Source organism: Apium graveolens, chromosome 7 (genome assembly GCF_009905375.1).
Source record: "Apium graveolens cultivar Ventura chromosome 7, ASM990537v1, whole genome shotgun sequence".
In the NCBI taxonomy this organism is placed as follows: domain Eukaryota; kingdom Viridiplantae; phylum Streptophyta; class Magnoliopsida; order Apiales; family Apiaceae; genus Apium; species Apium graveolens.
In genome coordinates, this window is record NC_133653.1 from 129,426,986 (window position 1) to 129,447,458 (window position 20,473).

The following is a 20,473-nucleotide window of genomic DNA, read 5'->3' on the forward strand; positions in this document are numbered from 1 at the left end:
ATAATAACATGTGGATGAATGCTAGAGAGGATATATAGGTTGTACGTTATCTTGCTATAATCTTAAACTTTTCTCTGGAATAGAAGTAATGCCAATAATTATGAAAATACTAACACGAGATGGATATTCCAAAGAACAAGACTGCTCCCAACTTTTAACTACAAAAACCAGTAAAACAAATCAAAAATGCCTAAATATACATCCCTTCTATACTCTAATCAGGTCTTACTTTCTTCATTCGCTCATTTATTTTCTGTTAGTGTTCGGTTCATTTATTAGTGTTCGGTTACTAATAACCGAGTTTTACTTTATCAACTGCTGCAGATTCCATTCTCTTGGGAGTTTGATGATGTGAAGAGAAGTTGCAGAAAACATCTTGATTGTCACAACCGCCATCGATGAAAACCTCAACCAGAATCATTGTACATAAGGTCCAGACTTTATCACCTTCTGCAAATAAAATATTCGCCTCATAGTGAAAAAGAAAATTGGGTTTGAGAGTTATTAAATGAAAGCAGAGTAGTAGATATACTAAATCAAGAGATTACATGAAATTTAAGATGAATATTATCTAAACAGGTAGAAATATGAAACTGTAAAAAGCTAAATGAAAGTTTAAATAACACCACCAATTACAACAATGTTTAAATAGAAAACCTAAACGTATTTCAAAAAAAGATATTGCACTACCTAACAGAGCCCTAAACAAACATTGTTTTGTGTACTTGGTTCCCTTGTCTTACTTTCTTGTTTGTCTAATTCACTTTATCGAGTTTTTCTGCATGTAGTCATCGAAATCTTCCCCTGGTAATGAAGCAAAAAGCGATACTAGGGACTCGAGCTCACCTTTGTCCATCAATGGAATAGTCGCTGATGATTGATTGTTCCCGATTACAGTCTCAGGTTGATAATCCGGTGCTGCAGGAACATTGTGGTTAACTCCTTCTGCAACCGGGATTGGTTGATCAGTCTCAGCAGGAAGCATTGGAATATTAGGATCATTCTGATTGATAACATGTTGAGGATTTTCTGCTTGCGAATAATTGTTGTCATCGACAATCCCAGGCTCGTGATCAATGTTGGGAAGTACTCCTTGCTGATCAACAGGTAGTATCTGATTAAATTCTCCCATAGGCATTGAAAAATTAGTATCAATCCAAGGGACCTGATCAATGTCGGGAACTCCTTGTACAAGTAGTAGTATCTGATTAACTTCACCCCCAGGCATCGAAGAATAAGTATCAATCCAAGGCTCATGATCAATGTAGGAAACTCCTTCTACAACAGGTAGTATCTCATCAAGTTCACCCATAGGCATTGTAAAATCAATATCATCAATCCAAGACTCGTCATCAATGTCGGGAACTCCTTCTGCAACAAGTAGTATCTGATTAAATTCACCCATAGGCATTGAAAAATCAGCATCGAACCAAGGCTCTGTAGGAATTTAAGTGTATAACAATGTTGGAGATTAAAGAGAAGAAACTTGTTCTCAATAATCCACACAACTTACTCACACAAAAGAAATATAATAAACTCACAAAAGTATTTCACTCAAATGATTTGATAAACTTTTTTATGATAACAAAGCTTGGAAGATTGTCCTATTTATAGGACTACATGGAACCTCCTAGAAAGTTTCTAGTACATGCACCTTAATAAATTTAGTAACTCTCTAGGAACATGAAAAGCAAAGAGACATGAACTCAAAAGACAAGAGCTCAAAGGACTTGAACTCAAAAGACTAAAGTAGATATTTCAAGAACATTCTAGATAATTAATATTATAAAATAAGTTTAGCTTATATTATTTTAACAGCCCCCCTTAAGCTAAACTTTGCACATGCCAAGTTTCTTCTTCAACTTCTTGAAAATGTCGGGCCTCAAAGGTTTAGTGAAAATATCACCAATTTGGTCTTGTGTCTTGCAATGTTCGACCACGACTTCTCCTTTCTTCACCAAGTCTCGAATAAAATGATATTTGATTCTAATATGCTTGCTCTTCCCATGAAACACCGGATTTTCCGTGAGTGCTATAGCGGACTTGTTATCACAATATATGATCGGACTTTCTTTTGTGGCATGCTTGAGGTCCTCTAACACCCATGTTATCCATAAAGCTTGACAACTAGCTAATGATAAAGAAATATATTCCGCCTCCGCCGTCGAGAGAGCCACAACTTGTTGCTTCTTTGACATCCATGTGATGGCACTAGAGCCAGTGAAGAAAACATTTCCCGAAGTGCTTTTACTATCATCAATACTTCCGGCCCAATCACTATCGCAATATCCAATCACCTTGGTATCATTTCCCTTTTGATAATAAATTCCATCTCCAAGTGTTCCACGAACATACCTCAAGATTCTTTTTCCGGCCTCCCAATGTGTCTTCTTTGGTTGCTCCATGAATCTACTAATCAAACTAACACCATATGTTATATCCGGTCGAGTGGCGGTCAAGTACATCAAACTTCCAACAAGACTTCTATATAATGTAGGATCAACAAACTTAGAATCATCATTCATGCTCAATTTCAAGCCAACTTCAACGGGAGTACTACTTGGTTTTGCATCTTCCATTCTAAACTTCTTCATCAAATCTCTTGCATACTTTTCTTGAGAGATAAAAATGCCATTCTCATCTTGCTTTACTTCAATACCAAGAAAGTAATGAAGTAGTCCCAAATCAGTCATCTCAAATTCTTGCATCATATTATTCTTGAATTCTTCAATATCATCATCATTATTTCCCGTAAAAATCAAATCATCCACGTACAAGCCAATGATGAGAATTTTACCTTTGTTCTCCTTGATGTAAAGTGTATGCTCAAATGGACACCTCTTGAATCCCATCTTCACAAAATATTCATCTATGCGACTATACCATGCACGAGGGGCTTGCTTTAGGCCATACAAAGCCTTCTTCAACCGATAGACTTTATTTTCTTCATTCTTCTTTACATAGCCCGGTGGTTGATCAATATACACCTCTTCTTGTAATTCTCCATTTAAAAAAGCGGATTTGACGTCCATTTGGTGAACTTTCCACTTATTTTGAGCGGCCAAAGAAAGGATCAAACGGATGGTTTCAAGGCGTGCTACGGGAGCAAATACTTCTTTATAATCAACCCCATATTTTTGCTTGTAGCCTTTTACAACCAATCGTGCCTTGTGCTTTTCAACTTCACCTTGTGCATTTAATTTTGTCTTATAAACCCACTTGACTCCAATGGGCTTCTTTTCCTTAGGAGCTTCAACTAACTCCCATGTTTGATTTCTTTCAATTGCTTCAATTTCTTGATCCATAGCTTGCCTCCATTTATTTTCCTTAGCGGCATCATCAAAAGCAACCGGATCCGCATTTGCATATAAGGCAAAATCAACAAATTCATCTTCCAAAATTCTTCTGGTTGTTCCATAAAGGTCCGCCATTGATCTTGTCTTTCTAGGTGGTGATTCGTAACTTGAAGATGATGACGAGCTTGGAGGAGAATTGGATGGTGGAGTGGAGCCTTCTTCTTCAATTGGTTCAAATGCATCATCATCAAGAAAGATTCTTGAACTTTCTTTCTCATTCTTCCATTCCCATGAAGCCTCCTCATTGAAAATTACATCACGGCTAATTATGACCTTCTTTGTAATTGGATTATATAATTTGTATGCCTTGGAAGCTTCACTATAACCAACAAAGATGCATTTTTCGGATTTATCATCAAGTTTGCCTCTCTTTTCATCGGGCACATGAGAGTAACAAATGCTTCCAAAAATTCTAAAGTGAGAGACACATGGCTTCTTACGACTCCAAGCTTCTTGTGGAGTCTTCTCTTGTACACTTTTAGTAGGTGCACGATTGAGAACATAGCATGCACATGCCACCGCTTCGGCCCAAAACATCTTAGGCAATCCTTTTGTTTTCAACATACTTCGAACAAGCTCCATGATTATTCGGTTCTTTCTCTCGGCCACCCCATTTTGTTGAGGGGTTGAGCGAACCGTTAGTTGATGACGAATGCCATGCTTCTTCAAAAAACTTCCAAATTCTTGGGACATATATTCACCACCACGATCGGATCGTAGTGTCTTTAAAGAATAACCACTTTCTTTCTCCACATATGCTTTAAAAACTTTAAATGTTTCAAATACTTGAGATTTTTCTTTGAGAAAATAAATCCACATCTTGCGACTATAATCATCAATAAAAGTGAGAAAATAGCGGCTACCTCCAATAGAGTTTATGCGCATAGGTCCACATAAATCCGAATGTACCAATTCCAATGGTTTTTTAGCTCGCCATGCCTTCTCTTTTGGAAATGGATCTCGATGATGCTTGCCAAAAATACAATCTTCACATACTCGATCTTGCCTTTGAATATTTGGAATGCCTCTCACCATATGACCTTTACATATCTTTGATAGAGTGCTAAAACTCAAGTGATTATATCGAAGATGCCAAAGCCAAGACTTGTCATTCACAATATTAGCAAAACATGGAAGAGACTCACTTTGAATTTTCAATGGAAACATTTTAGTTGATGTCATCTTGACTCTTGCAACAAGAACACCATTTTTATCTTTGATCACACAAAAATCATCTTTAAAATTCACATGATGTCCCTTTCTTGTAAGTTGCCCAACACTTAAAAGATTATGTTTAAGATCGGGTACATAGTAAACATTAGAGATGTAGTTTGTACCTTGCTTTGTTCGGATTGGAATATCCCCACAACCTTTGACAATGAGCCTTTTGTTGTCACCCGTCTTGACTTCTCGTTGGACACTTTCATCAAAATTCACAAAGCAATTTTTATTTCCGGTCATGTGGTTACTACAACCACTATCGATATACCAAACATCTTCAAGAGATTCTTCTTGAACATTACTAACAAGAAGCATACTTTCATCTTTCTCCTCAACATTTTCATGTAGAAAATTTGATTCATCTTTTTCATCATTAATCCTTTTATAACAATCTTTTTTCATATGCCCATTTTTATGACAATAATGGCATTGAAAATTAAAAGAATTACCTCTTCCTCTTCCATTGTAACCTCCACGAGCTCTTCCTCTTCCTCTTTGATATGTGCTAGAAGTTTCACTTGGCACCTTTCCTCTTCCTTGTCCTCGACCACGAAATGATCCTCTTCCACCTCTTCCTCTAAAACCACCACGATTAGTGTCTTGAACTTGAAAAGCTTGCTCGGAAGGAGATGAGTCAAATTGTTTGATGCGGAGTTCGTGAGATTGTAATGAGCCCAACAATTCTTCAAGAGAGAAAGTATTCATATCCTTTGATTCTTCAATAGCCACAACAACATGCTCAAATTTTCGAGTCATGCTACGAAGAATTTTTTCCAAGACTCTTCTATCCGTAATATCTTCACCATTTACACGAAGTTGATTAACAATCGAAATTGTTCGATTATAATATTCCTCCACCGTTTCACTTTCCTTCATATTTAGTGAATCAAATTCACCTCTTAGAGCTTGAAGCCTTACCATTTTGACTTTTTCTTCACCCTTGTATGCCTTGTTGAGGATGTCCCATGCCTCCTTTGATGTTGACGCCGTTGAAATCCTCTCAAAAATTACTTCATCCACCGCTTGATAAATAAAGTAGAGAGCCTTTTTGTCTTTCTTTCGATTCTCCTTCAAAGTGTTTAATTGTTGTGTTGAGAGATTTGTTTGATTCTCCGGTTCTTCATATCCATTCTCCACAATTTCCCAAAGATCTTGAGAGCCATATAAAACCTTCATTTGGATGCTCCATTGGTTGTAATTCTTTCCCGTCAAACGAGGAAGTTGAGGTTGCAACATGTTGTTGTTGGAAGCCATCTCTTAACCTTGCTCTTGATACCACTTTGTAGGAATTTAAGTGTATAACAATGTTGGAGATTAAAGAGAAGAAACTTGTTCTCAATAATCCACACAACTTACTCACACAAAAGAAATATAATAAACTCACAAAAGTATTTCACTCAAATGATTTGATAAACTTTTTTATGATAACAAAGCTTGGAAGATTGTCCTATTTATAGGACTACATGGAACCTCCTAGAAAGTTTCTAGTACATGCACCTTAATAAATTTAGTAACTCTCTAGGAACATGAAAAGCAAAGAGACATGAACTCAAAAGACAAGAGCTCAAAGGACTTGAACTCAAAAGACTAAAGTAGATATTTCAAGAACATTCTAGATAATTAATATTATAAAATAAGTTTAGCTTATATTATTTTAACAGGCTCCTGATCAATGTTGGGAACTCCTTGTGCAACCGGGACTATTTGATTAACTTCGCCCACATGCATCGGAGAATAAGTATCAATAATGTTGGGAACTCCTTCTGTAACTTGCATTATCTGATTAACTTCGCCCATAAGCATTGAAGAATCAGTATCATATTGATTAGATGCTTCTGTTAGATTAACAGGGTACTCGCTTGCATTATCATCACCTCGCTTAATAATCTCGCATATCACATAGTCTAGAACAGATTCTGGTAACCCTAGTTTTTTTAAAAATTTATTATCCATAGTATACTCATACATGCACCACTTATCATCACTTTCAACATTACCACTCACCTTCTTGTCAATTTTGTAAGTAAAAGCTCCTCTACTTCCAAGAACCTCATTACTCCTCTTGTTCTTAATCTTTTTATTACTCTGACCAACCCAAGTGCCACGACCCGCTCTTCTCGAAACACGCTTACCGTTCTTGGACAACTTAGTGAACACGTAAATAGTCTTCTTCTTGTCGGATGATGCTGACTGCCAGAAGAGGTCATCATCTCTGAAAACTTCGAATGGCGTCGAGGCTCCGTAAACATCAGCTTCTTTGATGATACGATCGCAGGGGAGTGGTTGTTTTTGGATCATAGGGATGAGATATTGGAGCAAAACTTCGTGTAGTGAAGGAGCAAAACGAAACCCTACCTTTAGTCCTTTGCAAATGTCACATTCCTCTCTGTCCATTGTGGGGATTCTGCTGTTAATGATTTGCTAATCATGATTATCAATGTTTATACAGTAACTGGGCTGATTTAAGAACTCCACGTCAACACGGAGATGGTCCGAATTTAATTGGTCAAGCTGAAATAATATTGCAAAAAATTCCTATAAAAATATAGATATCTATCATCATCTTTTTATTTTAAGAGAGTGTCGATTTTATAAAATAGTTAAGATAAGGAAAATGTTAAATTTATTGTGGTTATTTAAGATTCAAAGCAAAAAAACTATAAAAAAATTAAATTGTCCTCCTGAATGCATAAAATATATATGCACACAGATCTTTGTTATTATCCGCAAAATTAGTAACTAGATATTTGACGGTCCCCATTTGGTAAAAAAACGAGAAAAAAATTATTTTTTGACATTTTCCTATTAAAGGCATAAAATGAAATTGTGATAGTGAAAGTGAGTCAAATTGATCGAGTTTAACACCAGAACGTATTACTTATAATTTTTAAAAATTTTAAATCAGGTCGGGGCAAATAATTTTTGAGACACCTGCGAAAACTCAAAATCGGGTCTTGATTTATACCTATATGTTATTTCACTTAAAACAAGTTTTTCTAAACAAAATACACAATTAAAAAATATTATAAATAAAAATCAGCTAAGATAATTTATTTTAGAAAAAATTAATTAGTAACAAAATGTATTAAAATACTTTCAACATCAACTTTACTCTTTACCATATATTTTCATTGACATGTGTCACGCCACCCGTAATCTTGACCTAATACAATCAGTTCATGTTTTTCCCATTGTCGCATATTTTGCGTAGAGCTGTAATTTGAGACGAACTTAATTCAAACTCGTTTAAGTGAATTTCATTCAAAATATTTAGTTAAACGAACTGATTTCGTGCAGAGGTTCCGGCTCATTTGATTAAACAATATGACTCGACTTGTAAAATTAAATTATCCGAATTTGGTATAGTTTTAGACTTAATTAAGTTTAAAATTAAACGAGCCGATTCGCCTAATTCGTTAAAATTGGCTCATTTAACTGAATGAACCGGCTCGGCTCGACTCAACTCATATAATTAAAAATATCGATTTTGGATACAAGGTCAAACTCAACTAATTAAACGTGTGGGATCAACTCAATTAAACTCGACCTAAACTATACTCAGCTCAAAATTCGGCTCGTTTGACCGAATTAGAGCCTAACTCAATTTGTTTGTTTTGCTATTCTTATCATCCAATGGGTAAACCCCCAAATACTTAGTTTCCTCAGTTGTCAAGAAGATATGAAATTGACAATATTTTCCCTTTTCAGAAATGGTTAGTCATCTTTCTGAAACTAATAGTAATGATTTGTAAGAGAAAAATTAATTTAAAAATATTTTATTTTATTCAGGAAAAAAATTTAACAAATAATTTATGGCGATATTTTTTTATTCAACTTAAAATACGTGTTAAAAATTTAAAGACTTGTATTTTGATAAGGACGTAGTAACTCCTAAGGAGTAGTTAATAATAATTATAAATGTAAGAATAAAAATTGGCAACTGTTTTGAAAATCGATGTAAAATGCGGTCAACGTTTTGTAATTTACTCTAAAAAAAATAATACAAAAGAAAAGAAAATTAATTAAAATGTGTAATTAATGGTAGCATGTGATTCACAATTTCACATGCATGCATTAAATAAATAACTATCCCATACATTTCATCTTTGTGAACATTAGTTTTTCAGATCATTATTTAAGAGAAAAATACAACTCTATATTCTGTAAATTGATAATAGCTATTCGTTTACTTGAAACTATAGAGGAAAGCAATATTTTCATAAATGAATGTACCAAATTGATTTCTATAGAATAAACTATTATGCTAGTTAATAAAAATACTTTTTTTCCGTTATAAAACAAAAATTGAAGTAGAAGGTGTGATTAAAAAAATGAAGTAAAAGGTGATGTGATGTTAAAAATGATACCTTTGAAATTTACTAAAAAATGAAAAACTGCAAAAACAGCAGAGAGGGTTCAGTAAATAGAGGAGCAAGAGAAACCATTAATGCCAACATTAAATAATTTCACCTCACAACTACCTGGGTCAAATACTACTTCATACCATAAAAGAGTTATGTAGAATTCTTCATGTTTATCACCTCAAAGATTTATACAAACTTTTGGCTTTTACTTTGACATACAAAACCAAACTAAGAATTAAATTTTCTAATAAAGGAATGTACAACTGTAGTTCTGAATCAAAAGAGAAATACTAAAAAGGCTCTGCAATGGAAGAAACATCAGAGGAGAAGGTGGTGGTGGTGAAACCAAAGAAGAGAAATGGTAATTATCATGATCATTATAGTTGCAGTAATATAGTGTTTTGTGTAAGGCATATGTCATAACCTATTTGTATATTCGAGGATTTAACTCAACTCAAATAAGAATGTAATAAGTAAATAGTGGATCTACCGTCAAAGAGATCTCACAAAATAACATCTGTCAGAGTATTCAGAAACAAGGTTCATCTACAGACTTGAGGAGTTACTTCACTAGAAGAAGTTCAAGAAATTGATCAAGCCTTAGTGATACAAATCAAGATTGTGGATTTAATCAAGTGACAGAGATCTCGTCAGGGTATCAGAGAATTACAAGGATTTAATCTGAAGAAAATCAATTATCAAAGTCAAGACATGAAGAAACGTCACGAAAGTTAGTTACTCATGAACCAGACAGTACATCGAGTGTCAACATTGAAGTGGTGGAATTGATTCATAATTTTCAGTAATTTTCAGAAGATTTGTAGAAAAATGGTTGCTGCTCAAGATTAGTATTAATTCTCTATTAATTAATTAAGTCATATAATTTAATTAAAAAAATAAATTATATCTGCAAAGATTAATTTATTGATTAATTGAATTAATTGGTTAATTAATTCTAAATTAATATTATGTATTTTTCAGAAATGAATTTGAATTAATATTCAAGATTAAATCAGCAAGACAAATATTTGAACTAGTATGACAACTGGATTGTCATACCGAAAGTCTTTCCAAGCCATGTTCAATAGTCTCACCGAAAGTTACACTGGGAGGAGGATTGTCTTGGTAGTTCATTCTGATAGTCTTGCTAGTTCATTCTGATAGTCTTGCTAGTTCATTTGATTGTCATACCGAAAGTCTTGCTGAGCTCAGGATTGTCTTGCCAGTTTATTTTCAGTTCTGTTGAATGAATTAAAAAGAAGAAAAGCAGAAGAAACCAAAATACAGAACAAAAAGTCAAAAAAACAAGAACTCGGCAGAAAAGAGAAGCAAAATATTTCATCCTTCTTCTGCAAACTTCAAGATCATAATTTCTAGTTTGTAAAGTTAAATCCAATCAACTAGAAATCATTCTCTTGTTCTTGTGTAACTATCTAGCGGATCAAAATCCCTAGAACTTAATCTCAAATTGTGTTTAGCATTTGAATCTTTTTATTACAAAAATAGAAAAAGTTCATGTCGAATTTATTCTAGATTTATAATAATTAATTTGAGATTAATTCCTTGTAATCGATACAGTTGTTGTAACATCTTTCAAGTTTAATAATATTCTTATTTAACTTGAATTTTGTTTCACATTTTTATTCCGCATTTAATTCGATTATTTGGTATTGTTTGTATTCAACCCCCCTTCTACAAACGCATTGGGACCTAACATTTTGCAAGTATTCTTTGCATAAAGTTGTAAGAGCTATTTTCTTCAAGTGTTTTGGTTTTGAAACTAGTACTGAACCAGCTGGTATTGCAACTCCAGATGTGAAAGAAATAGATCCACCAGAGCCTTCTTCAACAACTCAACCTGTTCCTCAACCCTGTCCATCATATTCTCCTGAACCAACTGTAAGTTCTTTTAGTCTCTTCTGTCATATATACACATTTAGGTGAAGGACTTTTGGATATGTGTGAAACATATTTTGATAGTATAAGAGGTTTAATTATCACAAATTGACCTTCTCCCAAACAAAACAAAATGGTTACAGAAGTCGGTTAATATGTGCTAACCTCCTCAATCCGTGGATGGAAGGAGGGTAGGCCAAAACCCGACTAACCTTGTAAATAAATTGAATAAATTTTTTTAATATCGACTATATCTTGAAATTTTAATTGTTTCCTTACACTTATGTATTTTATCACAAATATTTTTAAGATTCTAGTTCAGTCACTGTAATTTGGTGCGTTGGATAATAGGAATAGTGAGTGTATAGAAATATGTTATTATACTAAGGAAAAAACTTAAAGTGCGTCATCCAGGAGGTTTGAAACAATTAAAGTACGAATATAACTAGCAAGGATTAAAGGGTACTGCACCCTTGGAATAGTTCAGAAAAAGTTCATCAATAAAATGAAAACGCGTCCTAGGCAGGAGGCGCACCCTGAGGCTTGTCCTGATCTTTTGGAGGAGAAGGTGGAGGCTGGGCTTGAAATGGAGAAGGCGCAGGGGACACGTCATCCTCTTCCAGGCCTAGGATGATCCTTTTGCTCTTGATTGAGTCTCCAGCCCTGACTCTGAAATCATTTACCCACTTTTGGGTATCCTCATCAAACTTGGAAAAAGTCTATTCAGGGTCATTGGCTATGAATCCAGAACACCACTCTTCAAAGTCGGATGCAAACCCATTCTGATATACCAGTTTCTTCTCTTTTTTCCAACCATGCAACCTATCATCATTTAGAGTGTCAAGCTCCAACTGCATGGTGGAGTTTAGAGTAACCACGCTCTCCATTGCATTCTCCATAGAGGTAACCTGGCCCTCAAGAATTGCCTTCTCACCCTCAAGACGCGCCTTGTCTTGCATTGAGCCCTTCAGCCTTTTCAGAAGCCGTGAGGACGGGCTTTTCGTTATAAAAATCGCAATATTTACAAATAGAACCAACCCTTTCAGATAGAGCCCCAACGTTTTTGAGGTTGTCCTCTGTAATCATATCCTTGAGATTGAAATGTTTTTCAGCGTATTACAATACTTTTTCTACTATCTTTTTCCTCTTTCCAGTTAGCTCTTTTTGAGTTCTTTTATCTAAGGAGGAAAGATGAGGATTATCAAAAAGAAAAAGTAAAAGAGATAATGAAAGAGAAGACGCGTCTTGATTAACAGGGCGCATCCTGGGGATATCACTTACTTGGTTTTAAGTTAAAGCAAATGTGAGCCCTTTTGACATCATAGATATAGAAAAAAGGTTCTTTCCAGTCTCTCTCATGGCTCACCTTGCCTTCATTGAAACCCTTGTTATTTAGCCACTTGTTGACAACAAAGAAGTGGTAACCAGGGATAGACTTACTAATGCTAAAAAAATAGATAAACTCCTTCATGGAGGGCGCGCCCAACCCCAGGTTGTGATACATAATATACAAGGCCCATGCTAACTTGTATGAATTTGGGGACAGTTGAACTGGAGCAACATCATACCACTTTAAAATTTTCTTGATTTATGGGTCCAAGGGCGCACCCACACCCAAAGAAATGAATTTTGGAGTGAGGACCATTCTAGGGATCCTCAGATTCTCCATGTTAAAAATATGGGGCCTCATCTTTCTAAGAGGACGCGCCCAGATTCCCTCCATGTCGTAATATTTCATGGTCCATCCAATCTCTAGGTCTGTTGCAGTAGATTTCATGCCAACACAAGCTAGTTTATTTTCTCTCTTCCTCCATACATTCTTCTCTGCCCCAGGGAAATCTCCGAGCTTTTTCTAGTCAAAATCAAGCTCCACATCGCTTGGCTCCCAATGCTTCAGTGGGGCGACAGATTGCTGAGAAGAGATGGGGTATTTGTCAGGCTCAGGAGCTCTTTTCTCAAACTCACACTTACTGTGAGGAGAGGGCGCGTCCTGAACAGGAGATGCATCTTGAACAGATGGAGACGCGTCCTCATCAGAGATTATTTTATGTTGTTGAGATTTACTGGATGATGGGATAATCTCATCGTCAGTCCAATCTTCAATTTCCAAGCTGCGTGCAGTTTGGGAAGTTCTCTTGCGTTTTAGCTCTTTCTTTCCAAGTCTTGCACTAAGGGGAATGTTGTCCATGGATTCATAGCTTGAGCTTGCCATGATTGAAGTTTTTGATTTCAGAGATTCAAATACATGGGATTCTGCTTCAAGGAAAGATTATGTCCTATGATAATCAGGTAGTTCGAGATTGAAAGAAATGGAAGGTGGGGAATAAATCCCAAGGCGTTTGTTAAGGACCTTCAATGGATGGAATGGAGAAGATGAAGACGCGTCCTCCAGCTGAAATAAGAAGGGAAAAGATTTTGAGGATGCGTCCATGACTTAAAGAAAAGAAATAAAATAATAAAAAAGAAAGGTGTAAATACAGGTTTTGTGCTAGGACGCGTCCTAGAAATCTATCGCAAGAAGTTAGCTAATGGTTTAGAAAAATATGGCAAATGACGCATCATATAGTTTGATAGCGCGCCTACCCTATTCTTGTTGAAATAACTTAAACTAGGCGATCAACAAACAACAGGATGCACCCCAAGAGGTGGACGCATCTTGCTTAGTTGAAATGCAATAGAATTTCAATCGATCATGGGCAATTTGGGGAAAATTTGATTAAACCCTAGAAACACTTACTTGAGAATTAAAAGAAAGAAAAATATGGGGATTCGTTATATACATGTATATATACATACACAGAAATATGAAGAATAGTTAAGCGAAAATGAAGAATGCGAACAGTCTTTTGCTGATCATGATCGATTTACTCGACGAAATGAAGAAATGGAAGAAGATTTACGTACCTTGAAATTTGGGGAGTTAATTGACTGTAAAAATTTGAGAAATTATCGGGTGAATTGTCGGATTTATGAGTGGAATTCCTTGCAGCGGTGGAGATGGCGGTTTTGTTGAGAGAGAAAAGAGGAAAGTGATAATGATGTCCTATTTTAGGGTATTTATAGAGAAAGGAGTGATAACGTGTACAACAGCTGTCATGAAACGGTCGTTTTTGGGAGTATACATACAAAGCTTTGACGCGTCAAGGGGTCAGGACGTGTCCTAATGTATAAAAGAGGGACAATCCAAATTTATGCTTGTGGTTTTTGAGTAAAAATTCCAATTTTATTTTCAACTGTAAATGGAATTTTGGGGGTAGTTATTATAGCCAAAATTTGGCATTGGATCAATGCGGGTCAAATGCGGGCTAATTAGAGTCAAAATCTGTGTTGCATTTTAAAGGAGGGGAATATGACGCGCCCAGAAGGGTAGAACGCGTCCACAGTGGTGGAAGTGTTTACCAGGAATGGTCCTTTGGCGAGGAAGCTTGAAGGACATGCCCAGAAGGGTGGGACGCAGTCTATCTATGTGGAATGTCGTGAGAGGTGGTTGCTGGAGGAAAAATACAAGTTTCATAAAGGTCAGGACGCACCCTGTGTTTTAGGACATGTCCTTTGCTTGGAAAATATATTTTCAAGAGTGAGTTCAGGACAATGCATGCAGGCATGGAACGAGGAATAGAGATAGTTTTCTCTAACGTATTTGTTGCAGGTACTCTTTTAAGAATTCCCTCCTTGAGATGGTCAAGGAGGGGGATGTCCGTGGATAGCTTGAAGGCCTCCAGGGGTGTGCCTGATGACTGAAGGCCTCCTCATGTATTCAACGGGTGTCCTTGTTGGGGATGCGGGGTTAACTCTAGTGTGTGCTCTGGGAACTCTATTCTTGTATTCAACGGGTGTACTTGTTGGAGAATTTTGGAGTCATCCTGCACTTTGCTCCCAAGAGCTTGGGATCACCTGTCCTGTTATCTGGTGGGTTATCCTCATTCGGGGGACAGAGATGCGTCCGGCATTTGGGGTGAACCGTGGCTATACCTGCGTCCGTGAATCAAGGGAGATAGCTGTAGCGGAGTGTTATTCTTGCGCAGGGAGATGCACTATCCGTGAAGTCCTATGATTACGGACGAGCCTTGGGCCTTCACGGTTGGGCCTCATAGTTTGACATTCCTAAAGCGAGCGGAAGATGGATTTTGGAAGGACTTCTACCGGGCCTAGGAATGAGAAGTCTAAGCCCATTAGATTTCTTGTTCCCCAAGAACTACGTCAAGCTTGATCCCTATATAAAGGGTACGTAGGCACATTGAGAGAGGTAAGCAGTTGATAGCTGAAAATGAGCCACCACTTGCCCTAATCAATCTTAGCCACCAAATAACATATAACCACCACACACCGCTTGATTTTCCGGCAAATAACCACCGTCATAGATCTTGGTTCCGGCGAGAAACCTCGAACTTTGTTGTTACCAGATTCCTCCGTCAACATGTTCATATAGACTTCTCTTTTTTTATATTCCTATTTTTAATTATATTTTTTATATCATATTAGAGCATGTGAAACAACTCTCTTATACTTATATAAAACCCAAAATATCATCGAATGTTTTCGATTAGAATAATATATGATCTAAAATGATATATGATTCAGAAGATAACTTTTACAATATATAATCTTGTTATTAATTGATTTGAGCGATGGAAAACTTGACATTGTTTTTTTCCTCGTTCGTGCATGTTAGAGAATAAATTGCAAAGGTGTTTTACCGCTAAGAAATTGCCATCCAAAACTTGTGCGAGAAGGGGCAAACATCGTTAGGCCAGCGTATTTATATGACTTATTCCAATTTATAAAATTCATATCCTTTTAATCATTTAATTTTTGTTTGATTTCTAATTTTTTTATACAAGTTGTATATGCTAACGATTCACATTAGTCCGTAAACATTAGCTTCTTTGATGATACGATCGCAGGGGAGTGGTTGTTTTTGGATCATAGGGATGAGATATTGAAGCAAGATTTCGTGTGGTGATCGCGCAAAGCGAAACCCTACCTTTAGTCCTTCGCAAATGTCACATTCCTCTCTGTCCATTGTGGGAATTCTTTAATGTTGTTATTGATTGGCTAATCATGATTACTAGTGTTTATATAGTACGTGGGCTGATTTAAGAACTTCTACTCGGATTCTTATTTAATTTAATCATAATTTGTTTATTTGTAGTAACTTTTAATTATTCCAGTGTTAGTCCTAGTGCCGTTGGGTATCCGTATATCAGTTGTGCCAAGTAAGTAGCTACGTGGAAAGTTGTTTACTTTTCTTAATTTCAAGGATAATAAATTAGGTAAGTTAACTGTTATCGACTCACGTTAATATTAACTATTGAATAAAATATTAATTAATGTTAAACTAAGAAAGAATACATACTTAACAAAAAATAAACACATACTTCAATCAAAAAAGAAAAAAAAGAAATACTTATGCAATAAGTTATAATATCGAATTTTAGATCAACTTTTATTTTATGCTCAATTGATGCTACTTGTAAATAATACTTTCTTTTTTTCATATAAAAATGAAAAATCTTATAATGTATACAAAAACAGAATATATGGAAATCTTATTAACTAATGTTAAGTAGAATAAAAATTATATAAACACCATCTTATAATATTAAATTTAGTTACAATTAATTCATTTTATCAGGAAAAGCCTTATTGACAATTAATTTTTTTCCCCAAAACTTAGAAATTGATAAACTAAACTAAATTATTGGTATAAATAATTATGTCTATGGAACAATTTTTAACAAGTTCTAGTTTAGATATTTCATTCCTCACATCTTATTCTCTTTATTACTAACCAGGGCGATGCAATTTTTTTAAAAATAATATTATATTTTCTAAATAATAATTGAATAGCATCTTTTAGATTGCGGAATTTATTTATTCATAATATTTTATATGATTACGATATGATGATAATTATACATATACTTGTATATTTACAAACAGATTTAAGTGTCCATATTAAATCGGTATAAGAGTCATAACTAACAAGAAATTGATAAAAATCCCCCTTATACATATTTATATATGAATATGATTCGATATTTTTATTTAAATGTATTTAAATTTGAAAAAAAATATTACAAATTGAAACATATAGTATTATTGTTATTTTTATGTATGTTTACAAAATATTATTATTTTTAATTTAAACACTAAGTTTTATCCCGGTTCAAAAGTATGTGAATCACATATAATTTAATTTTTATAATGTTATCCTCAAACTCATTATATGATCAAATCCAACTAATAATATTTAGTTTGATTTTAATTTACTCCAAACCCCGATAAATATAGACTTTTGTTTAACTCATATGAATAGTACATATCATTTTGTTTAGATTGGTCGAATTTTATTTTACCGCAGATGGGTTGTATAATTTTTTAGCCTGATGAATAGTTAAAGTTATTTTGTTTTAGCCAGGTGCTATTATTCCGATCGACGGATTACTAGTTCAATGATACTCCCTCCATCCCATCCAATTATATATAGTCTTTTTAATGTTCGGCAAGCATTTTAAGGTGAATATAAAGTATACTTTCAATTATTATTTTTGATTTTTTTTGTAATAAACATTAAACAACAAATTTTTATTCGGAACAAAAAAAAGGTTTAAAAAATATTTACGGAACTATACTTTAAACGAGTCTTAAAATGCGTGTCAATCCCCGTCCTCCAATATATACTACCTAGGGAGACATAAGAAGTATAATTAATATATATATATATATATATATTGTGGATACATTCAAATCCACCAAAAAGTTTTAAAGACTTGTGTTTTTATTACTTTGTGTTTGATTTACTTAATTCTTTATTCCGCACTTTACAAATCAAACACTTATTTATATATTGAGTTAGAACATTTTTATAAATCTCAAAAAGAGGCCAGAATTACATTCAACCCCCCCTTCTGTAATTCTTGTTGTATTGTTAGGGAATAACAATTGGTATCAGAGCAAGCTCTTGAAGTACAAAGAGTGTAAAGATCACAACAAACAGCAAGATGAACAAGAAGGATGTTGGAGTTAAAATTCCTTTTCTGGACAAAGACAATTATCATCACTGGAAGTTGAAAATGCATCTACATCTTCTTTCTCAAGATGAGGCCTATGTGGATTGCATAGAGAGAGGAACTCATGTACCAATGAGAGCTGCAACTGGCAATGAACTATCTGTTCCCAAGCCTAGGCATGAATGGTCAGATCCTGATATTGAGCAAGTCAGGAAAGACGAGAAGGCCATGAATATATTGTTCAATGGAGTTGATGGTGACATGTTTGATAACATCATTAACTGCAAAACAGCCAAGGAGGTTTGGGACACTATCCAGATTATTTGTGATGATACTGAGCAAGTAAGGGAGAATAAGATGCATCTGCTAATTCAGCAATATGAGCACTTCCATTGTGAAGATAGTGAGTCTCTCACTGATATTTTTAGTAGATTTTAAAAACTATTAAATGCTCTGAAGTTGCATGGAAGAGTCTATCAGACAAAAGATTCTAACCTCAAGTTCCTTAGATCTCTTCCAAGGAGTGGAAACTAATGACAGTCTCATTGAGAAATTCTCAGGATTACAAGGAGTTTACCTTGGAGAGACTGTATGGCCTCCTGAAGACTTATGAGCCTGAAATAGAGCAAGATGAGAAGATGGAGAAAGGAATGAAGAAATGAGGGTCTATAGTACTGGTTGTTGAGTTAGAGAAAGAGAAAGAGAGGAAGGTAGAAGCTGTTGAGTCTACTTCAAAGGTCTGTGAGAACAAGGGCAAAGGGATGGTAGTTGAAAATGAAGATCATTTGAGCCAAGATGACATGGATGATATTGATGAGCATTTAGCATTCCTTTCCAGAAGATTTTTCAAGCTCAAGTTCAATAAGAACTTTGGAGCAGCCAAGCCAAGTAAAAACATGGTGGATAAATCCAAATTTAAATGTTTCAAATGTGGCTTGGCAGGGCATTTTGCCAGTAAATGTAGAAGTCAGATTCCAGCAAAAAGAAGTTTGAGCCTGTTTATTACAAACAGAAATATTTTGAGTTGCTCAAGCAAAAGGAAAGGGCTTTCATTATATTGGAAAATGACTGGGCAGCTGATGGATTGGATGAAGATGATGATGTAAGCTATGTCAATCTAGCCCTGATGGCCAAGTCTGATGAAACAGAAATAAGTTCTTCAAGTAATCAAGTAATCAACACTAACCTGGCACATTTATCTAAAGCTGAGTGTAATGATGCAATGAATGACATGTCTATAGAATTATATCACTTGTGTCTTACACTTAAGTCCCTCACTAAGGAAAATGCTAAAATTAAAGAAAACAATTTGTTTTTAAGTGAGAGGAATAATGTACTACAGTCTCAGTTTATTGAATTTGAAAAATTGAGAATTGAGTGTAAGATTACTAAGGATGAATTAACTGAGTCCTTGAAGAAAGAAGAGATTTTAAAGAAGCAGCTTGAACGAGAACAGGGAGTGATTAAAGCATGGAAATCATCCAGAGATGTCCATGCTCAAATAACTAAAGTTCAAGGTATTGAGTCCTTTTGTGATGCAGCCTGGAAAAATAGTAAGGAGAAGCTGGAATCCAATTTGGTTGATAGATTGCTAACAGATATGGACTCGACGGATGATGAGAATCATCCATCGGATAATCAAAAGGATTATCTGTCGAGTGACAAAGAGCTACATCCGTCGGCTGTGAGCAAACCTGTGAGCAAAGCCAAGCTTGCCAAGTTGAATGAAAAATATGGATCGGTTTCCAAAAACTTTATTTCAGGAGAATCAAGTCAAGTGAAGAAGGAGAAAAAAATGAATGTTGGTCATCTGTCCATCAAGTAATTGAATGACAGATTAGAAAAGATTGAGGTTAAAACAGAAACTAAAAAGAAAAATAATAGAAATGGGAAAGTAGGAATTAACAAACATAATAACGACACACCTGATAAGTATGCTCCAAGAAAAATCTGTGTTAAGTGTGGTAGTGTTAATCATTTGTCTGTTAATTGCAAACTTGTCATGCCTACTCCTATATCTGTACCCTCTTCTTTTCCCAACATGAATGTCATGCCTTCTATGCCTATGAATTCTATGTCTGCTCAGAATATGAATGCACAATTTACTAATATGCCATTTGCACCTAATCCTTATTATGGTACATTTAGTATGCCACAAATGCCATTTAGCATGCCTTACTGGAATAACATGTTTGCCAACAGCAAGCCTTTTTCTGCTAATCAAAGTGTGCATGATAATTCTATTTTAATGACTGGTTTCAAAGGATGAAGCAGAAATTCCCAAGTCAAATGAGATAAAACCTAAGAAACCAAAGAAGAAAGCTAACAGGGAAGGACCCAAGGAAACTTGGGTACCAAAATCAACTTGATTTGGTTTTGATGTGTGCAGGGAAACAGAAAGAATCTTTGGTACCTGGATAGTGGTTGTTCAAGGCACATGACTGGAGATTATACCCTGCTCACAGAGTTCAAGGAGAGAGCTGGCCCAAGTATTACTTTTGGAGATGACAGCAAGGGTTATACTGTGGGATATGGCTTGATTTCAAAAGACAGTATCATCATTGAAGAGGTTGCCCTAGTGGATGGTCTCAAGCACAATTTTTTGAGTATCATCCAGCTTTGT

The 20,473-nt window shown here is 35.2% G+C and overlaps 1 protein-coding gene across 1 annotated transcript; it reads right to left on the reverse strand.

The window, feature by feature from the left end:
* Positions 1-6,221: 6,221 nt before the first annotated feature.
* Positions 6,222-6,971, reverse strand: LOC141674034 (NAC domain-containing protein JA2-like). The gene has a single exon (XM_074480759.1). The coding sequence runs from the start codon at positions 6,969-6,971 to the stop codon at positions 6,222-6,224; it is 750 nt and encodes a 249-aa protein (XP_074336860.1).
* Positions 6,972-20,473: the final 13,502 nt, after the last annotated feature.

Coding starts and splice junctions, on each gene's coding strand:
- LOC141674034 (XM_074480759.1), bottom strand. CDS start 6,971: ATGGACAGAGAGGAATGTGACATTTGCAAAGGACTAAAGGTAGGGTTT.